This window comes from Rousettus aegyptiacus, unplaced genomic scaffold (genome assembly GCF_014176215.1).
Source record: "Rousettus aegyptiacus isolate mRouAeg1 unplaced genomic scaffold, mRouAeg1.p scaffold_m13_p_18, whole genome shotgun sequence".
NCBI classification, from domain to species: domain Eukaryota; kingdom Metazoa; phylum Chordata; class Mammalia; order Chiroptera; family Pteropodidae; genus Rousettus; species Rousettus aegyptiacus.
In genome coordinates, this window is record NW_023416293.1 from 20,949,139 (window position 1) to 20,962,273 (window position 13,135).

Genomic DNA, 13,135 nt, shown 5'->3' on the forward strand with positions numbered 1-13,135 from the left:
TTTCTCTTCCATTTCCTTTCCAGCTCAGTGTAATGCCGCCCACTCACTTAGCCAAGACAGTAACGCAAGACTTCGTCTGATTATTCGTTATTCATCCCCGCACTCAGCAAAGATTCACGGCCATGAAACGTATCGGACCCGTCTCATCCCTCCTTCCCAGCGCCCCCGCGTTAGTTCTGCTCGTCATCGATGTGATCGTATTTCTCCAGCAGATTTCTCAACCAGACTGGTCTCTCCTCATGGTCTTCCTTTCACGATGCAGCCAGAGGGTACTTTTCATAAGGAAAATTTGCAAAAGCCTAAGCAAAATAAAATAAAATAAAATTCTTTAGACTCATACAAATATGTAAGAAAAGAAAAATATTTTGATAGCTCCTCAGAGCCCTTGGATACATGCCACACTCCTTGCCTGGCATTTAAGGGTCTTCCTGGAAGAGTCCCTAGTCTTTTAGTCCTCTCTTACTAGAACTCTCTGCTCTACCATTTTGAATTATCTGCAGGAACCCAAATGGTACAAGCACTGTCCGGTCTCCATGTGTTGTCGTAAACTGTTCCTTCTTCCGGGATCAGAGTGACAGCTCTTTCTCCCCAGCCCTCCTTTGCCTGGCTGAACTGTGCTTAATATTCAAGACTCACTCAGGTGGTGCCTGCTTCCCAGAGAAAGTCTTTTCCTGAATTAGACATTCATCCTCCTACAGTGGCTTGGAGTTTCTCTTTATACCCGCTTCTCCTGAGTGTGAGCTCCTTGAAGGCGTGGACCTTGTCATATTAACTTTTTAATGTAACACATAGGAATGAACAGATCTGGGGCATGGTCCAAGCAATTCCTGTTCCAAGCACTTACTCTGGAGTAAACTTGCGTATCAACAGTCTGGACCATTGAACTATAATTAGCTATTGAATGTGGACATCTAGTGGCCAATGGAGAAAATGACTTGTTCTCAGCGTTTGCACGTATTAGTAGACTGACTCACACTTACCTTCCAAAGCTCTACCCACTCCCGTGTCTCCTGCCAACTTTCTTCTACTTACAGAAATGTTGCCCCCAGATATTCAGTTATTTAATAATAACAATACCTTATATATTACTGTTTTCCTAAATACATCCATATTCTCATTTAGTACACACACTGAAACAGCATTTTGGTACAAAATTCCTATTTTAATGGGGAGAAAATTGAAGTTCAGAGATGTTTGCTAATTTTTTCAGAATTGTGGTAATTATGTATAGAAATTGCAATTGAATCCAGGACTTTGACCTCAAAAACATTTCTCTATTATGGAATTTATCACATTGTTTCATAATTATGCATATCTCTGTTTATAATTCGTCCTTGTTTTTCTATTGCCTAGCACAGTACCTGGTGTTTTATCTGTGCATGACCGGTGTTTGTTGATAAATGTTGTAAATGAATACATAATTGTCAAGTTATATCACAAATAATTACTTGATTCAAAACTCACACGTAGAGCTAACACTTGAATTTCTCTTTTCACTTCCATGCTTTTGTATCCTCACCCTTGTCTTGAGGACACAAACTTGGTAAACTCCCTCCCATTTATGATTCAAATATTGCTTCTCCTAAAGCCCTCGCCAGGATTTCCCCAGGCAGAAGTGAAGACTTCCTCTGTTGCATTCTCCAGCTCCCCAGACACAGCTCTGTCTCAGAGCTTAACCACAGTCCTGTAATCATTTGTTTACATGTCTGTCTTCTTCAGACTGCGAGATCTTTGTCAGCATTTGAGGCAGAGGGGAAATAAGTATCAAACGGCCACCTTTGGATGTTGCTGACAGTTGGAGGCGTGATGCGTATCCTAACATAAGCAGTCTTAATAACAATGAGATCACATCTGGTTGACTGCTGTCTTCATATTGGAGTGTGCATGCTGCTAGGGGTGTATAAACTCTTTCTAATGGCTATGCCAGCATAGGTTTACAAGAATCAATTTCTAAATTCAAACCTTCGTTCTTTCCTCAGTATCAGCCACCTGCTACCCTGAAGGGCAAACTCCTCGCCTTTCCCAAATGAGATCTCACCGGGGAGGATTACCAGGGGGTAGAGTGGCTAGGAAGTAATTCCAGGATGGCGAACCAAGGAACAATCTAAGATATTGAAGAAGATCTTGAGGAAATAAATGACCACTCATGTGGTTTCCAATTATTTGCTTTTAATAAAATTGAGATCATTAAAATTAATTTTTGACAATCGACACTATTTTGGCATATAAATTCAAGAGAGTTCAAGCAATTGAATATAGAAGAAGTGTTCTTGCAGTCAGTAAAAACTGAGTATAACAAAATTCCTTCCATTGTCTCTAGGTTTATATGCAATCGACAAATCTTTAACTTTATGATCAGGAAAATAGCTGAATTTATCCTACATCATTCTAGCATAGGTAATAGTAACCTGTGGATAGATACATTCTTTGCAGAGGGAGATATCTGCATTGATCACTTTAAGAGAAGTATTTCTAATTAAACTTTTTACTCTTAACATTGAACAAAATATTTTGATTAATTTTATGCTAATAGAAATTGTAATGACGACTCAGTCTATAAGACAGTTGTTCTTTTAACACAGAGATTTCTTGTACAGGAAATTAAAATTTTCAATTTCTAAATATATTTTTGTCACAGAAAAGAATAAGGCAAAAAAATTAAAATCTTGTAACCATACCAATATATTACACTGAGATAAAATTTTTAGGGGAAAAGTGGAATGGAAGTAAGTTTAAATGATTGCTCATTGCTATATACACACACACACACACATACACACACATACACACACACATATATCTATGTATATATATGTTTGTACATATATATTTGTGTGTACATGTATATGTGTGTAAATATATATACACATATACATAGAAATCTAGACATATATATATAGAATTAATAACATTTATAAATCACTGGATATATTTAAACGGGTAAGGTAATAGTTTTATTCTAAAATTTTTATAGTTACATTATAAGACTCCTTAAACTTCAGGTGAAAAATATTTAGATACGGCTTTTCAAAATTTTCAGGGAAAACACTAGAAAAAAAAAGTTGAAGACCGCTGCTGCGGACCACATGCGACCGCGGCAAGCCCGGTCAGGTTTGCGCCAGCCCTGGCAGGGACCGACCGCTCTGCCGCCCCACACGTCCAGAGACCAAGACATTCTTGCAAGAATTCGGGGGGGATCGCTTTGCCTTTGGAGAAGGTCTTCCGGCCAGAAACGCCCGCCCCATACTTTCTGTTTTTTAACACCGACTCCACCGTTTAAGACCCAGCTCAGTGCACTTCGTCGCGAAGCCGCGCCCACGATACATCCCCTGGGATTTTACATTTTCAGGGCGCCGCGCAGGAAACCACGCATGATGAGGTACCATCCGACCCTGACCTCCGATGCTGCGTGGGCGCTGGTCTTGGCTTGGTAAGAGCGTATGGCATTGTCGTCTCCGAAAGGGCGGGGACCCCGTATCTGCGGTTTGTTGTACAAGACCTCGGCACAGTGACAGGTCTTAATACCCATGTGATCCGTCTGCAGCTTTGCGGGGAGAACGGGGACATCGCACCACCTCCCGCCGAATTTGGGCAAGTAGAAGTCTCCGTGCGACGGCAGCAGGGGGTGCGACGGCAAAATGCGGGATTTTGAAGTCACAGTACTGAGTTCTCACGGCCGCGTCCACCACCTATGGGTCTCTCCGCCCTTCTGAGCCGCTGACTTCTTTTTGCGAAGAGACGGGCAGTCGCACATGCAGAGCGCTTGTTGCAGGCCGGTTTCTGGCAGTCTTCTCTTTCCCTATCCAGGGACAAGGGAAACGGATGGACCACGGGGATAGAGAACCGGGCTCAACATCGGTGAGGACGTATGTGTGAAACGGTCGTACAGCAGACGGTCCATTCATTCCCATCCTCCTGGAGGTTCTTTGAATCAATTAGCATACAGCAAATAATTTTGACTCAGGACCAAAGTTCATTAGTAAAGAAAGTGTTGTTGGGAAAAGGCTGATATGTATTTTGCAAGGAAGGGGTTCGAATGTGCCACCCTCGAGGACCAAGGCAGCCTGCCTAAGCATGCTATTCGCACACCTTGGGGTCAAGCAGGGCCTGGCAGATACCAGGTCTGCTGTCCCTGGGCTGTACCAGCTCATCCTGGTGCTGAACGTCGGCCACTGAAACCAGGTACTTGGAGCTCATTGTACTGGCTGAGACACAGGCATGGGCGAAAACTCCGGGAGATTTTGAAAAATCTTGCTCTTTGATCTAAATAATGAGAAGGAAAAATTCGCTAACTCGCACGCCCTGAGTTATCACAGCTGCAGTTTTTCATCCTGAAGCTCTGGGCAAAGGGGCCTTGTCCCGACACTGTCAGGATTGCCAGACCCTTCGCGCCCTCTCCTGCGTACCTCACGCTGTCCTTTGTCTCTGCACAGCCCCTTCCTTTCAAAGCGTTCCACCGATTTACTTGTTTTGTTTTCCTTTTTTTTAAAGAATAATTTATTTATTTTACGGAAGTAACATTATATAAACTTCGGGTGTACAACATTATAATTCAATATATGTATACTCCATTGTACGATCACCACCAAAAGTCTAACATCCATCTGCTGGTATCTACCGACCCCCTTTACCCATTTCGGCCTCCCTCCCAACCCCTGCCCCTCTGGTAAGCAAGCACTCTGTTGTCTGTATCAAAGAGCTTGTTTTTGTTTTGTTTTCTGAGTTCGTTGTTACTTTTTTGTTTTCTGTTCCACATACGAGTGAAATTACGCAGTATTTGTCTTTTTCTGTCTGACTTATTTTACAGCATAATTACCCTCAATATCCATCCATGTTCTTGCAAATGGCAACATTGTATTTTCTTATAGCTGAGAGTTATTCCCTTGTGCACATGTGCTACATCATCTTTATCCATTTACCTGTCGATGGACACGTCGGCTATTCCCATATCTTGGGTGTTGTGAATAATGCTGCAATAAACATAGGGGTACAGATATCTTTTCAAATTAGTGTTTTCATGTTCTTTGAATAAATACTCAGGAAAAGAATAGCCAGATCTTATGGTAGTTCTATTCTTAAATTTTTGAGGAGCTTCTATAAGTGTTTTTCATAGCGGCTGCACCAGTTTACACTTTCTCTTGCGAAGTTTCTCTTTCTCCACATCCTTCCTAATACTTGTTGTTTTCTGTCTTTTTGATAATGCCCATTCTAACAGGTATGAGGTGATATCTCATTGTAGTTTGAATTTGCATTTCTCTGATGGCTAATGATGTTGAACATCTTTTCATGTACCTGTTGGCCATTTGTATCCCTTGCAAAAATGTCTAGTTAGATCCTCTGTCCATTTTTTAAATTTTGTTGTTTCCTTCTTTGGTTGTTGAGTCATATGAGTTCTTTATATATTTTGGATACTACTCTTTATTGGAAGTATCATTCAAATATATTTTCTTCCATTCAGTTGGTTGCCTTTTTGTTTTGTTGATGATTTCCTTTGCTGTGCAGAGATTTTTTAATTTGATGTCCCATGTGTTTATTTTTGCTTTTGTTTCCCTTGCCTTTGGAGTAAAATTCACAAAAACACCACTAAGATGGATGCCCAGAAGCCTAATACCTGTGTTTTTTCTATGTATTTTATTGTTTCAGGCCTTACATTCAAGTCTTTAATCTATTTGAGTTACTTTTTGTGTATGGTATAAGATAATGGTCTAATTTAATTCTTTAGCATGTGTCATTCCCATTTTCCCAATACCATTTATGCAAGAGATTTTTCATTCTTTATTGTATGTTCTTGGCTCCTTTGTCATAATTAGTTGTCCATATGTGTGTTAGTTTATTTCTGGGCTCAATTCTGTGCCATTGATCTGTGTGTCTATTTTTCTGCCAATTCCATACTGTTTTGATTACTGTAGTTTTGTAGTATAATTTGAAATTGGAAAGTGTGATGTTCCTGGCTTTGTTCTTTTTTTCTCAGAATTGCTTTGGCTATTTGGGGTTCTCTGTAGTCCTACACGAATTTTAAACATTTTTGTTCTATTTCTGTGAACAACACCTTTGGGATTTGGATAGGGATTGCATTGAATCCGTAGATTTCTTTAGGTAATATGGATATTTTAACAATATTCATCCTTCCAATTTATGAGCATGAAATATCTTTCTCTTTCTTTGTGTCTTCTTCAATTTCTTTCAACAATGTCCTGTAGTTTGCAATGTATAGTGTTTCACCTCTTTTGTTAAATTTATTCCAAGATATTTTATTCTGTCTGTTACAATAGTAAATGGGATTGTTTTCCTCATTTCTCTTTCTGATAGTTTGTTGTTGGTATATAGAAACACAACAAATCTTTATATTGATTTTATATCTTGCAACTTTACTGTACTCATTTGTTATTTATAATAGTTTTTTAATGGAGTCTTTAGAATTTTCTATAAATAAAATTATGTTATCAGCAAATAGCGAGGTTTACTTTTTTCCTTCCATTTGAATATCTTTTATTTCTTTTTCTTGCCCAATTGGTCTGGCTAGGACTTCTAATACTATGCTGAATAAGAGAGGAGAAAATGGGCATCCTTGTCTTGTTCTTGATCTTAAAGAAAAAGCTTTCAGTTTTTCACCATTATGATGTTAGTTGGGGGTTTGTCATATATAGATGGCCTTTATTATCTTGGGGTACTTTCCTTCTATAATCATTTTGTTGAGAGCTTCATCATAAATGAATATTGTATCTTGTCAAATGATTTTTCTGAATCTGTTGGGATAATAATATGATTTTTATCCTTCATTTTGTTAATGTGGTATGTCACATTCATCGATTTGTGGCTATGCTACAATCCTTGTTTCTCTGGAATGGACCCTACCAGATCGTGGTGTATAATTCTTATAATGTATCATTGTATTCAATTTGCAAGTATTTTGTTGAAGATTTTCGCCTCTGTGTTTTTCAGAGATATTGGCCTGTAATGTGTGTGTGTGTGTGTGTGCATTGCCCTTACCTGGTTTTAGTATCAGATTAATGTCGGCCTCATAAGATGAGTTAGGAAGTATTTTATCCTCTTCGATTTTATGAAAGAGTTTGAGGATTGGTATTAAATCTCTTTGAATGTTTAGTAGAATTCCCCAGTGAAGCCATCTGGTCCTGGACTTTTGTTTCTTGTGAAATTTTTGTTGATTGTTTCCTTACTACTGACTGGTCTATTCAGGTTTTCTAATTTAGTCTAGGAGAAGATTGTGTGATTCTAAGAATTCGTTTCTTCTAAGTTGTCCAATTTGGTGGTAAATAGCCTTTCATAATCTTTTATAATCCTTTGTATTTCAGTGGTATCCATTGTAATGTCTCTGCTTTCATTTCTGAATTGATTTATTTGAGTCTTTTCTCTTTTTTTCCTTAGTGAGTCTGGCTAGAGGTTTATCAATTTTGTTTATTTTTTCAAATAACTGGCTCTTGGTTTTATTAATCTTTTCTATTATCTTTTTATTCTCTATTTTATTTATTTTCGCTCTGATTTTTACAATCTCTTTCCTTCTATTGACTTTAAGCTTCATTTGTTCATCTTTTTATATCTCCTTTGGATGTAATATTAAGTTGTTTATTTGCAATTTTTCTTGTTTTCTGAGGTAGACCTATGTTGTTGTAAACATTTCTCCTCGTACTGCTTTTGCAGCATACTGAAGATTTTGGTAAGTTGTATTTTCACTTTTATTTTTCTCTATATATTTTTTTATTTTTTCTTTTATTTCTTCATTGACACAACAGTTGTTCAGTAGCATGTTTAATCTCCACATATTTTTTTATTTTTTCAGCTTTCTTCTTGAGGTTGATTTCTAGTTTCATACTGTTGTGGTTGGAAAAGATGTTTGCTACAATTTTAATCTTCTTAAATTTATTGAAACTTGTTTTATGTCCCAACATATGGTCTATTCTTGAGAATGTTCCATGTGCACTTGAGAAGAATGTGTATTCTGTTGCTTTGAAGTGAAAAGTTCTGCAAATATCTGTTAAGTCCATCTGATCTAATGTGTCATTAAAGGCCAATGTTTCCTTCTAGATTTTCTGTCTTAATGATCTATCCATTGGTGTAAGTGGTATGTTAAATTTTGTTTCTGTTTCTGTGTCTCACGAGGTCTATTAATAATTGTTTTATATATTTTGGTTCTCCTAAGTTGGGCACATGTATATTAATAAACGTTATGTATTCTTGATAGATCGGCCTCTTTATCATTATAAAATGTTTATCATGGTCTTTTGTTACCTTTTTTGTCTTAAAGTCTATTTTGTCTGATATAAGTATGGCTATCCTCTCTTTCCTCTGGATACCATTTACTTGGAGGATCATCTTCCACCCCTTCATTTGAGCCCATGTTTGTCTTTGTAGCTGAGATGGGTCTCCTGAAGGCAGAATATATTTAGGTCTTTCTAGCTATTCTGTTACTTTGGATTGCTCAATTCAGTTTATTTACATTTAGGGTAATTATTGATATGTGAGGATTTACTGCAGCCATGTTATCTTTTTTATTTTTCCTGGTGTCTCTGGTATTTTTATCGTCTTCTTTCCTTTGTGTTTCGTCTGTTATTTAATTTGTCATTTTTCTATGGGTTTTGTGTGTGTGTGTGTTTTGTCTCAGCTCTGGATTATTGTTTTGTGGTTACCATGAAATTTATATAAAATGTCTCATACATAAAATAGTCCATTTTCTTCTGATAACATCTTATCTTCATTTACCTACATAAGTTTCCTCCTTTTCCTCCTCCCATTTTATGTTTTTTTGTCACAAATTATTCCTTTTTATTTATGTGTTCTTTACCAAACTGAAGTAGCTACAGTTATTTTCAATGCTTCTCCACCTTTAACATTTATATTATAATTATTTACCGTCCTATTCTGAAACAGAGTTGCAATTTTCTGCTTCTGTCTGTCACATTAATCAAAGTTTCGTGTACTTTTATTTTTTGTTTGTTTCAGGTAATGCAAGTCTTTCGGTAGTAAATTTTCTCAACTTTTGTTTGTCCAAGAAAGCTTTTATTTCTCCCTCATATTTAAAGGACAGCTTACCTGGATATATTATTCTTGGCCAGTGGTTTCTATTTTTCAATATTTTGAATATGTCTTTCCATTCTTTCCTAGACCGTAGAGTTTCTGCTGAGAAATCTGATGATAGCTTGATGATATCCTTTGTAGGTTACTATCTTTTTTCCCCTCCAGATGCCTTGAGAATTCTTTATCATTAACTTTTGACAGTTTTAATGTAATGTGTTTTAAAGAAGGTGGTTTTGTGCTGAGATAATTAGGTGTTTTCTTAGGTTCTAGTATTTGAATGTTGTTTCTTCCCCAGCTTTGGGAAGTTCTCATTGGTTATTTCTTTGAGTACACTCTCTGTTTCTTTCTTCCTCTGTTCTCTTCCGGAATACCTATTATTCTTCCAGCCCTTTCTAATGAAGTCAGACAATTCTCATAGACCTTTTTTCCTTTTTAAAAACGCTTAGTTCTCTCTCTTCTACCTGAATCATTTTTCAGTTTTTATCGTTAAGCTCACTAATTATCTCTTCTATATGGTCTGCTCTATTTCTAATGCTTTCTAGTAAATTCTTTATCCCATTTATTGATTTCTTTAGCTCCAGAATTTCTGTTTGACTATTTTTTATAGTTTCAATTTTTTTTTTTTTTTTTTGGTAAAGTACTCCTTCTGTTCATTGATTTGATGCCTGAGCTCATTGAACTGCCTTTCTGAGTTTTCTTATATTTCATGGAACTTCTTCATGATCGCTATTTTGAATTCTCTATCATTTAGTGCCTCGTTCAGCACAGCCTGCTTGATACCTGAGTGGGAACAGTGGGAGATGCCAGAAAGAAAGAGAAAGACAAAGGTGGGATCAGGAAGACCACTATCCACTGATGACGAAGTAGTGGCACAGTTGTATTTTTGCAAGCTGCTTTTATACAAGAGCATACAATTGCCGGCTAGGATAAAATCATCTTTGGCACAATCACCTAACCCACCATTCTATTATGAACTTTTACCGTTCTGTCTGTCTGCAGCATTGTTCCCCCAACAGTTTGTATCTGCCCAGTCTGAAGAGGGTTTGTTGAGGTGAGGCAACTCTTGGCTGGCCTCACAGATTGCAAGGACTTTGCCATCTTGCAATCCACTCTCCAAAAATTAGTTTGGTTTATGAAGAATTGTCATTTTCTTTCTGTTTTATCGTGTTCTCTTGGTTGTTCATAGTGTTCGATGGGTTGTTCTGCCTGTGCATTTGAAGCGGTGAACCTTTTTCTTATTTTAGGTACCATTTGATTTTAACAACTTAGCGAGTTGACGATTGGAGATTTTCTTTGATTTTCCAGTAGATATGCTATAGCACAAACTTTTGTTTTCACTTCTCTGCAGTATTTATGCCTCCCGGGTCTGGTCACTGTGGTCGGTGTCGATGCCGGAGAGCCAAGTGCCAGGGGTGGTTGGTACCCCTGCTGTGTCCAAGGCTCCTGGGTCTTGGGGCATCACCTCTGTGGTCAGGGAATGTGGTGGGTGGCTGGGAGCTGGGTTCACAAGCCTCTGTGCTGCTACCTGGTTTGCTGTGGCCACAGGTGCTGCTAGAAGCCATAGCTGCTTCTCCGCACTGCTACCCAGGTCTGCTGCAATTATGGGAGGGGACTGGATTGTCTTACACAGATAAAAAGGGTTTGCCTCACTCTGCCATGATGCTCTTATTTTAAATTATTATTTCTCATACCCACTGTACTGTTAAGTTCCATGAGGCACTTGTCTCACTCACCTCTTTATACCTATTTTCTAACTCAATGATTGACGTATGTAGAGAAGCAATAAATATTTGATGAGTAAATGAATGAATGGATATATGAATGAAAATTAAAATCATACCAGCGTATCGCTTTAACCATAGGAACTCATTTAAAGGTACCTTAATTTGGACCCCATAATATCTTGCCTGGACAGTTGCAATAGCCTGTCAGCTGGTCTCCAGGCACTGGACAGTGTTTCGAGTTCTACACAACTGCTAGAAGGAGTCTTTTTTGAAGAAAGTGGAGGAGGAAGAAAGGTGAACTTGATCATTTCATGCTTAAAAAGCACAACAATGCAAAAAACTTATAGTTTACTATTTTATACAGGTGAAATGTTTTTGTTTGTTTTTGTTTTTGTTTTAATTATAAAGAACAATGAAGAAAGCAACAAAAAACCTTAGCAAGAAATGTAAAGTCCTTCTCAGTATCGCCTCATTTGCTCTTTCTAACCTTATCTCTCCGTATCCTCTGAGCCCCGGCATCTAAACCCTTTAATGATTTCAGTGCTCTGGAGCATTACTCTTCTTTCTTCCTGAAATGTGCTCCTTTTGCCTTGTTGGCAAGGGCCCCTTTCTGCGACTCCCCGGATACATTGTATCACATTGCGGCTTTTACACCTCGTCCCGCATTACAGCTGTCGGTGCACGTGCCTTCCCGCAGACAGCTCGCACTCTGAGTCTCTGTGGTCAGCACGGCGTGGCTCGTGGAGGTGCTCTATAGGAGCTTGCTGAGTAAATAAATCACTCTGGGGCGAGGCAGAGAAATAAATAAACGGTAGTGTTAAAGTGTATTTATTGCAAAATCGAGGTGTAAATGAAGACCGTGGGAGCGCAGAAGACCGCCCCGTGCCGGCGCCGGTGCGCGTGGACGGTGCAGAGGCCGGCACGCGCTCGCGGGTCGGTTCGGGCTGCTCCCTGCGTTATCTCCCCGTCACTGTGGTCACCTGGCGTCTGCGGAGCCCACTTCGACTTTACCGCTAGTAGACGCGTCAGACACGGCCGAGAGAAGGACAAACCAAGAGACACTCGCGTTGGTGTCTCTCCCTGACTTGCTCCAGAGCTTCTCTGTGCAGAAAATTTAACCTCATAGCTGTATCATCAAGGCGGGCCGGTTTTAGAGCTTTGATTGTCGCCGCGCTGCGATCTGCATGCCATTTCCTAGTCCGCACTTTCTTTTATGGGTAAAGATGTTTCCAATGGAATTTCCTGGGACTGCGAGGCACTGCTGCTCTCAGGCGTTTCGGCGTTCAGAGCAGGCCGCTGGTTCCGGACGCCCCGCCAGGCGTCCCCAGCGGAGGACGTGCTCGCCTGTGAGGTCCATCTCCCCTGGCGGCCTGCTGTACCGTGCCGCTTCTTCTCCCTACAGGGGCCGTCTCCATGACCACGCTAACGGTGCTGGCCTATGAACGTCATATCCGTCTGGTCCAGGCCAGAGCGATCGATTTTTCCTGGGCCTGGAGGGCCATTACCTACATCTGGCTCTACTCGCTGGCCTGGTCGGGAGCACCTCTCCTGGGCTGGAACAGGTACATCCCGGACGTGCACGGACTGGGCTGCGCCGTGGCCTGGAGATCCGAGGACGCCAAAGACTCCTCCTTTGCGCTCTTCCTGTTCCTTGGCTGCCTGGTGGCGCCCGTGGGCGTCATAGCCCATTGCTATGGCCACATTCTGTATTCCGTCCACAGGGTGAGTCGGAAGACTACGAATGCCCCTCCCCCAGACTATTTCCAGGGTAGAAAATTTTGTATCACAAAACAATCAAACTTCCTTCCTACATGATCAGTAGCTGTTCACAGCTGGAGCAGCTCTAGGAGACTTCCCATTTGACAGGATTTTGTGCTATTAGTAACTCTCTGAAAAGATGAAAAAGGAATAACATTTATTCTCTCTGCACCGCCATTTTCTAAACCGGGGGGAGGAAGGAAAGGGGTTCTGGAAAGAAGAAATCAGCAATGCCCAAAAAACCAAAAACCAAAAAACAATTCACATCCTCCAGCATTCTTAGAATTTCTTAGAATTTAAGGGAATTCCACCCCCCCCCCATAATTTTATTAATTCAAAGGTCACACAAACTCATGAAAGAACAGTACAGACATTTCGTCAGGAAATCACTTCTGAGCCATGAAGGACAAGAGGCGACCGCGAGCGGGCCTCGCATTGGGTGACGCGGAGAAGGCCCTCTGGAGTGACGGAGGGAAGCGCGCCCCGTGCCCTGCGTCTCCGCCAGCCACGTGTCCTTCTTGCTCTGCGCCTGTTCCTACTCTTTCTTTCCTCAGAACTCTCCTGTCTCTTGCTCATTGTGCCAAACCCCTCTAGCTTTCACCTCTGTTTTTTAAATCGAG

The 13,135-nt window shown here is 40.1% G+C and overlaps 1 protein-coding gene across 1 annotated transcript in view; it reads left to right on the plus strand.

The window, feature by feature from the left end:
• The window catches only part of OPN3 (opsin 3), a 47,428-nt gene that overhangs the window by 24,827 nt on the left and 9,466 nt on the right, over nt 1–13,135 (plus strand). Inside the window, exon 2 of the mRNA XM_016166730.2 lies at nt 12,160–12,479. Within this exon, the coding sequence (XP_016022216.2) occupies nt 12,160–12,479 (320 nt within the window). The remainder of the gene's footprint in view (nt 1–12,159; nt 12,480–13,135) is intronic.